Below are 17,594 nucleotides of genomic sequence, written 5' to 3' on the forward strand. Positions count from 1 at the left end.
TATGTCTCTTCCCCACCAGCCACCTCCTGAAATCAAGAGCACACTGCCATGGTTATGGGACTTGAATATTTGTACCTACCTACTTTCTTCCTTCTTTGCTCCCTCTCTCCCTCCCTCTTCCCTACTTACTTTCTTTCATTAAAAAAAAAAATATATATATATATATATATATATGCATATACATATATATTTTACATTTGAGTGCCCTATTTGCATGTACACCTGCATGACAGAAGAGGGCATCAGACCCAGTATAGATGGTTGTGAGCCACCATGTGGTTGCTGGGAATTGAACTCAGGACCTCTGGAAGAGCAGACAATGCTCTTAACCTCTGAGCCATCTCTCCAGCTCCATTTGTCTTTCTTTCTTTCTCTCTTTTTTATTCTTTTCTTCCAGACAGGTTTTTACTATGTAGACCAGACTCACAGAGATCCTCCTGCCTCTGCTTCCTAAATGTGAGGATTTTGTCATTCCTCCCATCCAGTCCAGTACATCTGCTAGAAAAAGATGCTCTGACTCAGGGCATAACCACTTAAGAAGCATGGAAACTTTAGAGGGCCTTAGAGATGGCAGCCAGGGCCTTGACCTCCCATCCTTGAGCCTAAGAATTTCTATTCAGCTTCTTTATTTCATAAAAAGGGAAACTGAGGCTCAGAGAAGCCAAAAGACTATTCCAATATCACACAGCAAATTGGAGCCAGAGGAGGAAGTAGAATCCACATATTGTTCTCACGGGAATGGGGACTTTGGGAAGCTCAGACAGAGCACTGTGGGATTAAGTTCAGACAGCTCCTTGGAGTAAGGTCCGGGCTGGGCCTGGGCAAGCGCAATCCTCTGTGTGTGTGTGTTTGCGAGCGTGCACGCGCGCGTGGTGCTGGGAGTGAGGGGCGGGTGGATGGAGTGTCTAGGGAGCTGCTGCCGCTGCCGCCTTCATGGTATTTTTAGCCTTGAGAATGAGCTGAGCTCAGGGCTCTGAGCTCTGGTTGTTGTTGGCAGTGAGGGAAATAGGAAGGTCCCCACCAACCTTCCCTGTCACCACCAACCTAAAGCTGAGTCAAGAGAGGATGAGTATGGAAAAGTGCAGGACTCTACAGATTTGAGGCCCTGTTTGCACTGTAGCCCATCCCCATTCAGGCCTGTCTTTCTCTTTCTTTCTTTCTTTCTTTCTTTCTTTCTTTCTTTCTTTCTTTCTTTCTTTCTTTCTTTTCTTTTCTTTCTCTCTCTCTCTCTCTCTTTCTTTCTTTCTCTCTCTCTCTCTTTCCCCCTCCCTCCCTCTCTCTCTTTCAGTAACGTTTGGGGGGGCCATGCCACAGCACCTGTGTGGAGGTCATGACACAGGTTCTCCAGACATGGTTCTCCCCCTCCAGTATGTTAGGCTCGGTAGCCAGCACCCTTAGCTGCTGAGCCATTTTGCTGGCCTCCATTTTGTTGGAACCCCAACCCTGACCCCATCAGTTTCCCTGGCTATGGGCTCTAGGCCTGCTCTTGCATGTGCTAGGTCAGAACAGGTTCCCATGACAACAGATGGTAGCAATAGAAGCTGCTGGACCCAAGGTCAGAGGGAAAAGGGACATGGATAGAGGAGGAGAAGAAAGGGACCGTACATGGAGATTCATGAAGGTTGAAGAACTCTAAATTTAAAGCCCACTTGAGCCTTGAACGCCTAGGAAAGGCCTAGAGCCAAGGCTGATTGCCGCTGGATGATATCCTACCCCACCTTTTAGGAGAGCTGAGCTCAGGGAGGACCAGCTGACTATACCTTTGTTTGAGATCATGAAACCAGCTGGAGGTAGGGCTCAGATGAAAATCGTAGACTCCACCAACCAGCATAACCACCCTGCTGCTTTTAAGTCTCTCTTGGGACCCAGATGTTTCATTACTTCTATCTCCAGGAAGGAAGAGTCCTGAAGCCCTCCCAAACCAGCGTGGCTAATCTGTCACTGGGATTCATCCTAAGAGGAGGTCAGGTTACTTCCTGAACCCCTCACCTTAGCCTTCCAACAGGGAATGGAGTGTTTTGGTTCTCCTACAAGGAGATCTGGTAGTGATCTTGGCCTCGGCTGAAGCTCCAGGAGCCTTGAGTGGAGCTGGGAAGTCACTCCCATACCCAAGTTGGCTAAAGGCTAACAACATGCTTTCTTCCTTTCTTTTTACTATCTTTTTACTTTTTTTTTTTAATTATTTATATAGTATTCTGCCTGCATGTGAGCCAGGAGGTCAGAAAGGGGAAGCAGATCTTGTTATAGACGGGCTGTGAGCCACCATGTGGTTGCTGGGAATTGAACTCAGGAGCTTTGGAAGAACAGCCAGTGCTCTTAACCTCTGAGCCATCTCTCCAGTGCCACAACATCCTGCTTTAGTGCCTCCAAATAATACTGAAGTTTGAGACCCATCACTGGTTCCCACTGTCCCAAGGTAAAATAGAATCACTTATATCCTCTTCCTTGACATTAACCCTTGCTGGGTTCCCACCAGCATGGTCTCACTACCCAAGAAGGAGTTCCTAAGACTCTTAGGAAAGCAGTACAGCTGGGCATAGTTGTTCATGCCTCTGATCCTAGTGTTTGGGAGGCAAAGGCAGGCAGATGCCCAAGTTCAAGAGTAGCCTGATCACCCTGCCTGGGGGGGACGGTGAGTTGATGGCTCCTGAGGAACATTTGAGGACATTTGAGTTTGACCTTTGGCCTCCACATGAATACAGATGTGCTGGTACTTATAAACACACACGCATGCAAGCATCCCTCCCACACAAAAAAGCTCAGTCCTTTTCTCATCTTCAAAAAGCCATCCTTGTTCTTGGCTCTTGCCTCTTTCTGTTTCCTATCTCTTGTGCACTATGGTCTGAGGCTGAAGGATAGTGCTCTCTGTCATGCTGTCAACAGGGTCAAGGTGTGCTACAGCCCAGCCTTGAACTTGCAGCAACCTCTTACCGGGTTTATAGGCCTGCATCCTCACACACAGTCGAGGCCTTTTTGCACAGGCTTCTCTTTCTGTCCTCATTGTATCTTGGGAGATATGATGTCCCTGGCTGAGGAGTAAAGTGAGACTGAGGGGAAGCAGCCTCTTGACAATCAAAGAACCTGCATGCATTAACACAATGCTCACATCCAAGAGTGTCCTACTATGCCTGGCCAGGCTTTTCTTCTGTGTCTTCTTGGAGTTTCTTGGTTCCCTTTATTGCACCAACCCTTGGTGGTTGCCAGCTTATGGCACCAAAGTTGGGATCCTCGAGCTCAAACCTAGCAGGTTCCCCCCGACCCCCCGGCCCCTTGTTTGCAGCAGGCCCATGCAACAATTCCAACATCACTCAACTTTACCACCCAGCACACGCTCTGTTTGGTTTTTCAAGACAGGGCTTCTCTGTGTAATAGTCCTGGCTGTCCTGGACTTGCTTTGTAGACCAGGCTGGCCTCAAACTCAGATATCCACCTACCCCTGCCCCTCAAGTGCTGGGATTAAAGGTGTGTGTCACCAAGCCTGGCCTGCCCTTTACCCAGTAAACCCAGTGGCAAGCACACAAGTTAGTTCAGCCAGTGGGATCTCTGTGGGGCCAGGGGACTCTTGAATGGAGGAAGGTAAGCAAAGGCAACTCAACCTATTTTCTGGTCTAACCTGAGTCACACCAGCTGCAACCTGTTGAAGACTCAAGCAGGATGAGAAGCCTGCACTTGGGTTCCTCACCCAGGACTTTACCAACAGGCCCTTACCCTGTTTCTACCCAGGATGTCCCCTGCTCCCCATCTTGCCGCCATTCTGGGTGAGTAGGAAGGAGAGGCTGAGGAACAACATTCAGATCCACCACACCTCTGAGTTCTCAGTGTAAGCACCTGCTGGGGGTGCCTCACTCCAGCTCTGCTTCAGGGGAATTGCTCCTCCTCCCTGCTGTCCCCTTTTCCCCACCCAACACACATACTGGGCAGGGGCTGGAGGTAGGCAGGGCCTGCTCCTCTCAGGGTTGCTGAACTACACTAAAACCAAGGAGACTACAGGATTTCTGCTTGGTCCCCAGGGACTCTGAGGCCACCTGGAAAGAACCAGAAAAGGCAAAAGGAACTTGGCCTCAGCTCCCAAAATCCTCCCACAAGTTAGACTGGTACTGCGGGGACTTTGAAAGGCAGAGCGAGCTCCGGACACAGAGCCCCCTCCTGGGGGCGTGGTGGTGGGGGTGTTGGAGAGCTGGGTGTCCTTGTGATGATGAGGCCAGCTGCAGGGCGATTAATCTTGTGAGGCTTGAGTGTCAGCCCCCCCACCCCCAGTCTCTTAGGGCCAACCCCACCCGAACTGCCCAGGAGTTAATCTCTGCTCCAGGGACTTCTCATCGGCTCTCCCTGCTGCATTAATTCTGAGGAAGGCAGGAAGCAGGAACACGGTTTGGGGGGGAAGGGGGACAGCCTCCCACAGAAGGTATTGTGACTAGCAGCCGGTGAGGAGGGACCCTAAAAGATGGACCTAGGGTCCTCTTCAAGGCCCAGCCCTGGAAAAAGGTGGGGGACACCCAAATTATCACTTCAGGATTAACAGAGCCCACATACCCCTGGGTCTGTAGCACAACAGTCTACAAGCTGAGCCCCAAATGCAGTTTGCAGTTTTGACAGCAGATGTCTCTGCTATTATGATTTATCAAAATGCTTAAGGTAAATAATGCACACATATTTATAGTAGAGGAGTGGGTAGCAGACTCAGAATAGCTAACTGGGGAAGGCAGTGGTGGAGTACCCTGCCTGTCCTTGGTCTTCCTTGCCAACGCCCGAAGGCCGACTGACCCTGGTCTGACCCTAGGCAAGCAGGTTGAGGTGATACTTCGTCACCAGCCCAGGCTGGCCCCTGGGAGGGCAGGAAGAAACACAGCCCGTGGCTGGACCTGTATTGCTGGGCCCCTGCCAGGCCTGGGAGGCAGCCACCTGGGGAGGCGGCTGAGCCAGCCTCACACTTCAGCCCTGTTTCCATGGCTTCACTGTGTCCCTGCTCCCGAGGGCTCCGTCGCCTTATCAACGGCTGCAGAGCGGGCACTGCCCGTGCCCTCGCCCTCACCCTCACAGCGGCCACTCTCCTCGGGCCCCCAGCAGCTGCCTGTCAATCCTATTGTCACAGGGGGACCTCCGAGCCCGAGTGGGTCCTTCGGGGTGGGGAAGGGGAGGAGCTGTGTGGGCTCGGGCTATGCCCAGTTTGCACCTCCAGAATTTCTACACTTGCTGCTCTAGATCACACCCTTATTCCCTCCACAGTATTTTTATTTTTTTCCTAAACCTTTCCGGACTTGAGAACATTTGGTTGAAGACTTATGGGCTGGGTGTGGTAGTCACTTGCCTGTAATCCCAGCACTCAGACTGAGGCAGGGGGATCCCATGTGGGATATATAGTGAAACCTCATCTCAGACAAACAGATCCGCAGGCTGGCTCCACTGGGCCTGTCAGGAGGGGGTAGATTTGTTTCCAGACAAAGTCTGTGACCTTGCATGTCTCTCTCTCTCTAATTTTGTCACCTATAAAGTGGGGATAATAGATCAATGCCCTCCTCACGGTATTCTGGGCATGTGAATGCAATGATCTGGCCCGGTGCTTGGTTAAGCAGTCACAAGCTCGCTGCCTCTCACCAAAGGCTATATGGGCACTGGGGACAGACCCAATGCACTGTACATACTTATACTTCTTAAGGCATGAAGCCATACTCTGTCCAAGGAGGTTCTTTTAAATAAGTTTTCAATTGTGGAAAGTATCTCGATTATGATTTTTAAAAAGTGCACACAGGGAAAAAAAGTGCCCCAGAAGGAAAGATTATATATATATATATATATATATATATATATATATATATATATACACATATTATTTAGCTCACAGGTTTGTTGTGAGACAATGTCTTTGATATCAAGCTCAGGCTGTCCTTGAACTCCTGATCCTCTTACCTCCACCTTCCCAGTACTGATTACAGGCAGGCTCCACACATCTGGATCCACAGATGTTTCTCAGCACACTTCCGTGTGCCAGGTGCCAATGATGCCCGTTATGAACTCAAGATCACAGCCTTGAGAGCATGTGTTGTCACCCAGACTGGTCAGTACTGTGACAGGGGACACATGGAGACCTGAGCCATCGGGAGTCAAGGGGGCTGTGTGTGTGTGTGTGTGCGTGCGTGCTGGGGAGGATGAATCAGGATCAGTCAGAAAAACAGGAAACACACGTGCATTGCTAGAGTCTGGCATCTGAGGCAGGGCTAGTGACCACCCTTAGGTGGGTACCCTCTGGTTCCCAGACCCGCAGCCTGGGAGGACCTGGACCACCTCCTCTTCAGTCTTGCTGTGTGGAATCTGAAGCCTGGCCCTGTTTCTATGGTAGAGGGGTAGTTGAATGCTGCTGGAGGATGGTAGGGCTCAGGCAGTGTCAGCTTGGTAGCCTGGCCAGCAGTCTCAGGAGGCCCTTCCATCCTTCCCAGCAAGCAGAGACCTCAAGGCAGGTGTGGGCCCTTAGGGACAGGACACATGGCAGAGCTATGTGATCACGGGGGACAACAAGGCTCTCTGTGCCCAGTTCCCATCTGCAGGGTGTTGGGGTTGAGATGTGTTTTCACTACTGCCTGTCAGGTGGGCGTGGGGGTGTGTGTGACAGAGAAGGCTATGTGAGTGACCTCTGTCTGTGTGTCTCTGGCACCTGGCAGGGAGAGGGAGCTGGCAATACAATCAGGACATACCCAAATGGCCTTGATACAGCTGAGCCATGCCCAAACCAAGTCCTTCTGTGTAGCAGTGTAGGCTGGGCCTCCAGGCCCGATTCTGCCCCCACAGTCACCAGTCTTATGACCCTGCTGTGGGTCTTGGCACTGTGAGGTGAGGCACCTTGTCAAGTGCCCTCCTCTACAGCCCCTGGCTCTGTTGCCCTTCTTTCCTAGGAATACAGAACAGAGGCAAAGGGTACTTCGGCAAGGTCATCCAAGAAGGAGAAATCCACACACAACATGGTGGCTGTGACACATCATGACCAGTACATGGGGAGGAAGCCTTATGTCCAGACTCCCGGGCCCCTCCCACCTCTTTTGGAGGCAGCTGGTCCTCCTCCCAAGGGAGCCAGAAGCCTGAGTGCTAATCACAGTCTTGCTTTGGGTGAGTCATTGTCCCTCATCTGTGAAACGGGTCAAAATCCCAATCCTGATGGCTTATCTGAGCCAAAGAAATAATCAACCAACTCAAATGGAAACCAGTCTCAACTGAAGGCTAAGCTTCCAACGTGGCCATGTGCCAAGGGGAAGTTATACCTTCCAGAGCCCAGGTGCTAGCCCACAGTTACCCAGTGAGGCCCCAGCAACTGCTGTTTCCTTCTAACTGCTCACCAAGCTCGCAGGACTGGAGCCGTGTTAGACCTGGAGCATGGGGCAGAGACTAGCTCATACCAAGCTGGCTGCCATGGGGGAAGGGTCGCCTGCCTGGCAGGCGCTGGACAGTCTGGGGTTGAAGTGGGAGGCCTTTGGCGGCCACAGAGAACAAAGGAGTCAGAGTTGCCAGGGTACTCTGTGGTGCTGAGGCCAGCAGTGGAAGGGAGAGGGGCATTTCAGCTGTGGGAAAAGCTTCTAATGCCCCCATGCCAGTACCCAATGCAGCCTGGGCTTCTGGACCCCTACTGGGGAGGAACCGCCCCAGAATCCTGTGCTTTCCCTAGAGCTGCACAGCTGTCGGGGGTGGGCAGCAGGAAACGCTGTGGGTAGACACGCAGGGCAAAGGCTCTGTAACCCCTGGGATCCTTCCTATGGGCACACTGACACATGTATACCGCACATCCCCAGCATTATTTGGGGTCACATGGCCACTTACCTCACACACCCTCTGACGTCAGTGTCAGGACCACCTCTAGGACAGTCATGGACACTTCACATCATCAAGTTTTGTCCCAGGGTCACACAATGTACAACATTCAATACCACACACACACAGTCACCCAATGTCACATGTACAGCTTGATAGCTTGATATCACACAGGGTCTGCTATGGGAGTGAACAAGGTCACTGGGTCACACAAACACTATCACTGAACATCATTCATATATGAATCCATGGCATGAGGTCTTAAAGGTCCTCCACATCATTTTGAGCCCACTTTCATGTCACTTTCAATGGTACAAATAGTTATGGCTCAGCGCTTAAGAGCACTGGCTGTTCTTCCAGAGGGCCTAAGTTCAATTCCCAGCACCCACATGGCAGCTCACAACTGACTGTAATCTAGCTCCAAGTGATTTGGAGCTCATACAGACATGCAGGCAGGCAAAACACCAATGCACATTTTATAAACAAAAGTCTCTCTCTCTCACACACACACACACACACACACACACACACACACACACACACAGAGTCCCTGTGTTCTGGACCTGTCTCCTGGTGTGTGCCCAGCCCTTCCAACTCACACCTTGCCATCCTCAAAGTTAGTTCTGAACACTAGGCCCTTAGGAGTGGGTATAGGCCCCTAAATCACCGGGAGGCCATACTTGCCATCCTGGCAGGGAAGGAATGAGCCATCCCACGGGAGTGTCCTTTGTCAGCAGAAGAGAGAAGGGACAGGAGAAAGACTCTGAACTCAACCTCAAGACTCAAAGGTATGCAAAGAGGAAGACTTAAAGGAGATGGAGCCCTTTAAACCTGATAGGAGTGGGTTGTGTGGGAGAAGAGGTCAGGTCCACCCAGAGCCTTTTTGTTTGGAGACAGGGTTTGTCTGTGTTGGCTGTCCTGGACTCACCGTGAACTGGCCTCTGCCTCCTGAGTACTGGAACTCAGGCTGTAGGCTGCCACGCCTGGTTCAGTAGGGCCTTTTGGAGGGGTCTGGGTAATTATATTAAAGAAACCTAGTTTGGGGCTGGGGAAGATGATTCAGCAGTTACAAACACTGGCTGCTCTTCTGTAGGACCGGAGTTCAATTTCCAGCATCCGCAGATGGCTTACAACTGTCTGTGTGACTCCAGTCCCAGGGAATCTGACACCCTCTTCTGGCCTTCACAGGTACTGGGCACCCTTGTAGAGCACAGACTACATATAGGCAGAACACCCACATACATATATAGTAAAGCTTAATGGACATTCCCAAGGATGGGAGTGGGCTGGTGAGTTGGGGAAAACACACTTAAAATCTTTTCTGTTGTTTTGTCTTTTGAGACAAGGTCTCTCTACTCAGTCCTGGAACTCACTGTGTATACCAGGCTAGCCACAAACTCAAGAGATCTGCCTGCCTCTGCCTCCTGAATGCTGGAATTAAAGGAATGTCCCACCACACTTGGCTTTCTCTTGAGACAGAGCCCGATGGAGCTCAGGACGACTCCGCTCACTGTAGCTGAGGCTTCCCTTGATCCCCTCAGAGGCACACTGCCACCCTGCCAGGTTGTTTTCAGACAGTGCTGGCCTCTCCTTGTTCAACCTCCACAGCTGTGCCCACCTCAACTGGCCCAAGAATTTGGTGGGTTGTTTCCGTTTTTTGAGACAGGGTTTCTCTGTGTAGCCTTGGCTGTCCTGGACTCACTTTGTAGTGGAGGCTGGCCTCATACTCACAGTGTTCTCCTGCCTCTGCCTCCGAGTGCTGGGATTCCAGGCGTGGGCCACCACGACGGGCCTGTTGTTTTTTTAACTTATGTGTTTCTGTGCCAGTGACTGAGAAGTGCGGAAGAGGGTTCTGGATAACCAGGGCTGGAGTTATAGGTGGCTGCTGAACCACATACGCTGGCAAACAAACTCCACTCCTTTGCAAGAGCAGGAAGCGCTCCACCAGTCAACCATCCTGGCCTGTCAACCGTTTAAATAGGCAGCTGCCATTGACCAGTGCCCACTATGCACCAGGCCCAGCCTTCAAGATAGTCATTTTCCAGGAGAATCACTTTCCAGGGCAAGGCTTGGACTTAAAGCAATCCCTTCCTTCCCTTTGTTTCCTCCCGAGAGACAGTGGCCGGCATGCACTTCCATGGGGCTCTTGCATACGCTGAGACAGAAACTGCAAGTGAGGGGCTTTGAACTCTGGGTTTCTGCACTGTGGGCGGGTCCAGGCCAACTGAGTCACAACAAGCCCTCTCATTCAAGGTTGGCATTGCAGATACCCACCCCACACCTGGAATTGTGCCAGAGGCCATCTGCAGCCTGTATGCTACCAGCAAAGGCCTCCAAGCCCAGTGCCCCCTGCTGGCCAGGCTCCCCAATCCCTCCTAGACCCTCCCTTCCCCCCTGAGGTTCTGGAGGTGCTGCAGTCTGCCTCGTGCTGGAGAAAGGGTGCCCCCAGCTGTAACACCTCCCCCTACTCCCTGCTGGACAGCCCCCCTTTGGCAGAGCCGCCTGGAGAGATCACAGGCAGCCACATGAAAGGGAATTTTCCCAGGCAGGGATGGAGTTGAAAGCTACCTCCCCCGCCCCTGCCTACCCCTGCTGTGCCAGGCCAGGCTGCTGAGCCCCTGGTGCTCCAAGGGAGCCTGTGACACAGGGAAAGGGTTGGGGGTCAGGATCCCTCCTCCCTGCTTTCCCCTTCCGGGAACAAAAGCAGAGATAGCCCATCTCCCACACCTCACCACCCACTCGGTTTCAGAAGCCCCGCCTTCCTTTGTTCTGAAAGCCCTCACCCACCTGAAGCCTTGTCAGGAAGTCCTTCTACAAGTCTAGCTTCCATCTCTGCCAGGCTCAGAGCAGATGAGAGGGGAGGGGGAAGAGCAGTCCTCCAGCAGCTGGCTAGGCCTTATCCTTCAGGTTGGCTTCTAGATGTGAAGAGCAGCATGCAAATGATGCACCTTTCTGTTAAGGTTGCCCTGGCCTAGATCAGGGGGCCCTGTACTGATTTCCCCAGACAGCTGGCTGCTGAGGTTCTAGGCCACCTCCTATCAACAAACCCTCCAGAGGTCAGAGCAAGCAGTGCATTTCCTGAACTCAGGCTGTAATGGAGAGGGTCCAAGACCAGACATACCAGGGCACAAACGAGGTCCCGAAACCCAGGAGAAAACTGCCCCGGGAGGGACCATTCGGGTGGCTGGGTGAGTAGGAGATGGCTGCCATGCAAGAAGACCCAAATAGACAGCCCAGGCTGCCTGGCCCTGGGTCACGTCTTAAAAGAGCTAGGGCAGCTGGGATGCACCAGCCCTTCCTCTGAAGCATGGTTTCCATGCTTTTTCCAGGATGGCCATTTGTGCTCTCACTCAACCTCGGGGGTCCAAACACTTCTCCTTTCCAAGACTCAACTCTAGCTATCCCTGGGAGCATCCTTCTCTAAATATAGTCCCACACAACCCCCAGCCCAGCCACAGCCCCAAGCCAGCCCTCCAAAACCCAAGACCAAGAGGCCAGCAGTGTATCATGACACAAACATGCATTCAGTTTATTCACAAAACAGCCTGGTCTCCTAAAACAATACAAACAGCGTGTTCATCAGCAGGGAGCCGGCCGCGGGCAGGGGACCCCCTGGGCACCCAGCCTACCAGCAGGGGACCATGAAGAGAAGCCCCTTTCTTCTGTTGCTGTGAGCAAGGCTGAAAAAGAGAGGGCCTATTTTCTCTAGGAGAAGTAGCCAGGATCAGAAATATTGAGAGGTGGGCTCCTTGGATCTCAGCGGACCAATGAATGAGTAGATTTTTCATCTCTCCAAAATGCATCACTGCTGGGGTTGAGGGGACTCCCAGCCAGGGGACGGGACGGTGGGTGCGACATGGTTGGGCCTGGGCCAGGAACTCCCAGTCCCAGTGGGCTCTGGCCACAGCTCTGCACACGTGGATGGGTATAGAGGGGTGTCTACACGGTGCCATCAACACTTTCTTTATAAACGTGAGTGGATTCTCCAGGCAAACTATGCACTATTCCATGGTTGGAAAGAATCAAAGGAAGTTTAAAACGAGAGTGGAGTTAAAACTGTGCTAAATTACAGTAGTGCTTATTAGTAACTAGATTGCAAAAGGTTACAGAAAATTTACATTCTCTACACAAAAACGGCATCTCCCGCACAGACATCGACATTGACACAGGAAGGAGACTGATTGTCCATTCTTTGCCCAGGAAGTCTTGGTACTTTATAGATTCGTCTTTACCTCTTTTGTTGTTGTTGTTCTTCTGAAAAAGCAGTTAAAATTTTTTTCGTTTCTTTTTCTTTTTATACTAGGGACGTGGAGATGTTAAAACGACAACAAAAAATATATATATATAAAAACAGGAATGAAATCTGTGAGAGAATATTTTTGGTTCTAAAGACGGGTGCATCCGTTTGTCTTCGGCCGAATCCCTTGCCGGAGACCACACGAGCAGTGACATTGCACGGAGAGGGCAGCTTTGGGTTCCCGGCCGTCACTGAAATCACTGAAACCACCGGAAGGCAGCTCCCGACGGAAGCATCACCTTCTGGCGGGGCGGGAGACAAAAACAAGGAGAAAGTTCAGTCAGGGTCTCGGTGGGCCTGGTGCAAGACGCTACCCGTGGCCAGCTCAATGGCGGAGGGACGGGCATGGAGAACAGGCAGCTACCCCGGAGAGTTCCTGTCATCCCGGCCGGGCCAGGCCGGCCGGAGGAGCAGCCACGACCCGATGGGCTACCCAAGGGCCCAGAGCACCCAGAGGCCTCCTGAGCCACTCAGCTGCCTTCCTTCTGGACCCCTTTCCCTTGGCCCAAAGGCACCTAAGCACCAGGTGGCCATAGGACACCCAGGGCCACAGCTTCATTCTGTCAAACGAGCGTGCGCACTGCTGTGTGCGTGAGGTGTGCCTGCACTGGGTTAGACTGTGTGGCATATGCGGAACTGTGAAGGGGAGGGAGGCAGTTATCTGGAGATCGTAAGCGGCTAAGCCCATGATGAGAGGGCATGTACAGGCTGGCGTACACACGGGTCTACACTGGGGCGGGGGTCTACACTGGGGCGGGTGCCTTGGTGCACTGGTGGGTAAGCAAGACACAGGAGAGTTGTCAGAAAGGCGGCCAAAAGCCCCCGGCTAGAGCACTGTTTTCCAGAGGGCGGAGACTAGTGGCAGGGATGGCAAACTGCAAGGCTGCTTTTCAACTTGGCTAGCTTAAACCGCCTGGGACCCAGAGCCAGGCTCTGCTGAAAGGGTAGACAAACCTCTGCAGGTAGGCTGGGCTCCTAGTTATGCACGAGCTGCCCTTGCCCACTTCCAGGCAGGGCAGCCAGCACTACCCTGGGACTGCCCTATCTTGGGTGTAGCGGGAGGGGTAGGGTTAGGTGACAACACACAGCTCTCCTTAAGGACACAGGGTCTATACACAAAAACCCCTCAGATGGGGCCGGGGATAGAACCAGTCTTAGGTTACAGACTAGATGCTTTGAGGACAAGGTCTACGAGACAGAAACTTGGTACCTATGTGGAAATACCTGACACAGGTCATGGGAGGCGCAGCAGAGTTCCCAGGGCCTTCCTGGGAATGCCAGGCCCCTACCTGCAAACCATGGCTGCTGGCATCTCAGGATGTGGCTCTGGCTTTTAGGGCAGTGTGCACAGGTGCCTCGCAGCCAGACCTCCAGGCCCTAGGCCTGCCTGGCTCTCCCCCACACTTGCAGGCAGGAAAGGTGGGCTCCAGGGCTCGGGGGGTAGGTTTGGACTGCCGGACAAACGGGAGAGCCCGCAACACCTCCCTCTACGGAGCGGTTACCTCCAGAGCAGCGGAAGGCTTCTTTTTGAGTTCCTCGCACTTTCTGAATTTGCAAATCTGATGGCCAGTCTTTCGGTTCCTACAACTGCTGCACTGCTCGCAGTTGATGCGCCTCCTGCAGGGCGCGCACATGCCGCAGCGTTTCCGCTTCTTCTTGCCTGAGCTGATGGCCGAAGCCAGCTCTCCCTGCATGGGGTACTCGGCCAGGCCAGCCATGTGCAGCGCACTCTCAGCCAGGAACACACCGGCTGGGGTCATGATGAAGAGGCCCGGGTTGATGGGGAAGGCGCCCAGATAGGGGAAGTCGGACTGGCCGTTGAGGGCTTCGGCACCGGCCACGGCCTCCATGTCGGGCAGGCCGGCACCCGCCTCACTCATCAGCGGCAGGTGTTCCTGCACCACGCGCTTTAGCATCTCTGTGGACTGTGCGAACTGCTGCAGCGTCAGCTGTCCCTCGGCTGCCAGCTCTGTGGCCCGCTCTGCCTTGCTCAGCAGGCTAGCCACAGCACCACTTTTGTGCTTTGAGGTAGGGTTGCTTTTGTCCACCGCCATGGCCGCAGCCAGGTCATGACCATTGGCCAACAGGGAGGCTGCGGCTGCGGCCGCAGCTGCCTTGTCAGCAGACTCCCCACCCATCATGCTTCCACTGCCTCCACTGCTACCAAAGGAAGAGTAGTGGGAGAGTGGGCGGGAGCGACGCAGGCTCTTGTTGAGGGGTTCGCTGATGATGCCACTCTTGTTCCGACGCTCAGGGGGTGGGGCGTCATCCGCCAAGGAGGCCGGTGCAGCCGCCGCCACTGCGGTACTTTTGTCTGTTCCTCCTGCCTTTGGGCCACTGCCACTGCCACTGCCGCCGCCGCTGTTGCTGCTGCTGCTGCTGCCGCCGCCACCGGCATCCTGGGAGCCACTGCCGAGGCTCGACATGGTGGGGCCGAGGCCCAGACCCCGCTGCTGGGAGAGCCTGCAAACTGCTGGGGCTCACAGATGAGCGAGTGGCCCTGCTGCCCACAGAAGAGATGCCTGATGGTTTTCTCTCAGGGCAGGCACATGGTCAGGTGTCCACGTGGAATTGCCTTTACTCTGTTGGGAAAGGTGGGGACAAGGTCAGTAAACCCTCCTTCTTCAGCATCACCACCCGTATTGCCATGGTAACAGCCAGAAAGTAGTATGATGAGGCACTGGTGAAGAATTTACTTGTACTATCTCATTTGGGACTCAGAAGAACCTGAGGAAGCAGTAGGTGGGGACCCTCTATTTCACAGCCAAGGAGAACAAGGCTTATGAGAGTTGCTAGACCATGGACAAATGGACACCGAGATGCACAGGGAGGCTCAGGCCAGGTGGCTCCAGCCCCAATCTGCCCTGCAGAGGTCTAGAAGATGTAACTAATGAAGGCGAGTGGCCGCTCTCCTGGGTGGGGTAAAAGATTCGGAGAGCCCAACTAACCCTGAGGGTTACTGACCTCCAGTCCAGACCCATCTAAAGACGAGTAAAGATAGAGGCCGCAAAGCCCCAACTCCTGGCCCTGGACATTTGTTTGGAGATTGTGGGCAGAGCAATCGGTGTGCTTCACTTAACCCAAAGCCTGATGGAGAATTGGACAGCACCCTCATTTTTAAAAATTAAAAAAAAAATTATTTAGTTTCTATTTTTTATGTGCACTAATATGAAGGCGTCAGATCCCTCGAACTGGTGTTACAGACAGTTGTTGTGAGCTGCCATGTGGGTGCTGGGAATTGAACCTGGGTCCTTTAGAAGTGCAGACAGTGGTCTTAACCACTGATCCACCTAACCCTCATTTTTAAGAACAGCTACCTTTTCACAAAGCAAGTAGGAGCTCTGGGCCTGAAGTGCTTTTGCTTCTCCTGCACTAGTGGGAAGACAGGCACAGATCCCACATACCCGTCCCCTCCATTCCCAAGTCACAGCTACCACCTCAGACCCTGCTCTGGTCTCAGTGTGAGTCTTTGCTGTGCCCTGGCCTGGCTTCCAGATGGATGGAGGGGAGAGGCCCAACAAGGGGTGTTGGGTAGAGGTCCCTGTAAAAACCCAGAGGGCTAGGATGGAAGCAAGCAAGAGGCTGTCTTCCGAACTCTGGCCTCAAGCAGGGTATGGTGGTGGCTGGCCCTCTTCTCACATGTCCAGAGGGAGCGAGGTAGCAATTTCCTCATCAGTCTTGGCTCTCTAGCATCCCTTCCCTGCAGGCCTGCTTCACTCTAGCATCCCCAAGGAGAGGAGTGAGAGCACAAGCCCAACCCCTGAGCAGCTGGTGGCTCAAGGGGCAGCTGAACATCTGGTGGACCCCGCCCTGCCCTGGGCTCAGAGCTGGGAACACATCCCATCTTTGTCCCTGGACAACCCCATCACACCCAGCAGGCTGCCCTGGATACTCAGCCTGGACCAGAGGTCAGGCGGTCCAACCCTCTGCATTTACAAAGGGGTAAACCTATATAACCCATAAGGCCCTCTGTTCTAGGACGGCCAACAAGCAGTCACAAAGAATGGTTGGCTCCAGTGGAGGCGACCTGCAGCTTCACTCTGTAAGCAGTTCACCTTCCCGTGGGTCTGGGAGGGCATGGGCTAGGGGGTCAGAGGTCGGGGCCAGAAAACACCTCTGATTTCAGCTCCCACTCACCCAGGGCCACAAACCAGCAGCTTCAACTGCAGAGATAGGGAAGAAGGAAGAGGTCTATGGACTGGAGCGACAGGCGCAAAAGCCCATGTGTCCCCCGCCTCTAAGGCCTGCTGGCTGGTGGCAGAAATCGATAGCCGCATTAACGCTGCTCTTGCTTGCTCAAGCTCACTCTCCCTCCCTCCGCCAGCGCCAGGAGCCGGCGCTGCGTGCAGGGCCGGCAGGTCAATTAGAAGTCAGCTCCCTTCAACACAGCAAGCAGCGTGGTTCAGGGCTGGTGCGTACTGGCTCAGGCTGAGCTCCTGCTTTTGTCTCCCGGTCTCTATATGGTGAGAAAGGGCCTCGTGTTCTATCCATCTCTAGTCCCCTCCTAGAATATTTCTCACTTCGGTTCTCCCAGGGACCACCTGCTCTGTCCCTCAGGTCCTAAGGCACACTGAGCTTGGAGAACGGAGAACGTGATATGTCACGGAACAGGTGCTACAGGCAGAAGCACCGTGGTTTGTCAGCCCTGGAAGGCGGAGGAGGATACACGAGGGGACTGGGCACAGGGCTAACAGTCTGCAACCTCAGACAACAGATATGCAAAACTAGTCTTCATGGCCTAGGCCCGGTCCCCAGGCTTCTTCCAAACCTGCCTACCGTAGCTGTGTCATCCACCTTCAGACCTAGTTTGAGAAGGTTGGTGCCCTCCCTGGCCCCTGAGGACTCTGACCAAGGTCCCATCTAACCTAGTCACAGAAGGGGAGAACAGAGAGGTGACAGTTCCCTAGGCCCCAGCCTTCTACAGCAGGGCACACAGCAACTGCTCACAGGCCAAGAAGGGCCTGGCGATACCCAGGCAGCAGGGGAAGAGCTGGGGCTGGGATGAAGCGGAGCGGGAACGGGCGGGAGGGAAAGCTGGCGGGCAGGCAGGCGGCAGCGGCGGGCGCATCCATCATCAGCCCTGCCAGGAACGCATCCAGCCCCCAAAAAGAAATACTGCGCCTGAGGAGGGACAACAAAGGGCTCTGTTTCATCAGCAATGCGGAGCCAGCGCCCCGCCGCCCCGCCGGCCTCGGGCAGCCCACAAAGGACCCCTTTGTCCATGCAGGAGCCTGGCGGCCTGGAACTGGGACCAGGGGCTGATGGGTGGGGACAGAGCCTAGGGGTGAAGGAACTAGTCCCCAAGGGCTGGGGGTGGGGTGGGGTGTGAGGGGGAGACAGGTGCTAAGGACAGAGAATGTTGACACAGAACTCAGGGATTGGTCAGACACAACAGGACCTGGTGAAAGGAAGCAGTCATCATTAGAGGTCAGAGGGCACCTAGGGGACCAGGGATGGGCGTGATGGAGCCAAGAGAAAGCAGCTGGCCATGTCCACGGAGGGA

At 53.7% G+C, this 17,594-nt stretch overlaps 1 protein-coding gene across 7 annotated transcripts in view; it reads right to left on the reverse strand.

Moving 5' to 3' along the window:
- Nucleotides 1-11,297: 11,297 nt before the first annotated feature.
- The window catches only part of Cxxc5 (CXXC finger protein 5), a 31,029-nt gene continuing 24,732 nt past the window's right edge, over nucleotides 11,298-17,594 (reverse strand). For all 7 annotated transcript variants that reach the window (XM_021646454.2, XM_021646451.2, XM_021646452.2 and 4 more), the window contains exons 2-3: nucleotides 13,594-14,673; nucleotides 11,298-12,333 (exon numbers count right to left, since the gene is read on the reverse strand). In XM_021646454.2, coding sequence (XP_021502129.2) covers nucleotides 12,289-12,333; nucleotides 13,594-14,517 — 969 coding nt within the window. In that variant the 5' untranslated portion in view covers nucleotides 14,518-14,673 and the 3' untranslated portion in view covers nucleotides 11,298-12,288. The remainder of the gene's footprint in view (nucleotides 12,334-13,593; nucleotides 14,674-17,594) is intronic.

This window comes from Meriones unguiculatus, chromosome 2 (assembly GCF_030254825.1).
Source record: "Meriones unguiculatus strain TT.TT164.6M chromosome 2, Bangor_MerUng_6.1, whole genome shotgun sequence".
Classification (NCBI taxonomy): Eukaryota; Metazoa; Chordata; class Mammalia; order Rodentia; family Muridae; genus Meriones; species Meriones unguiculatus.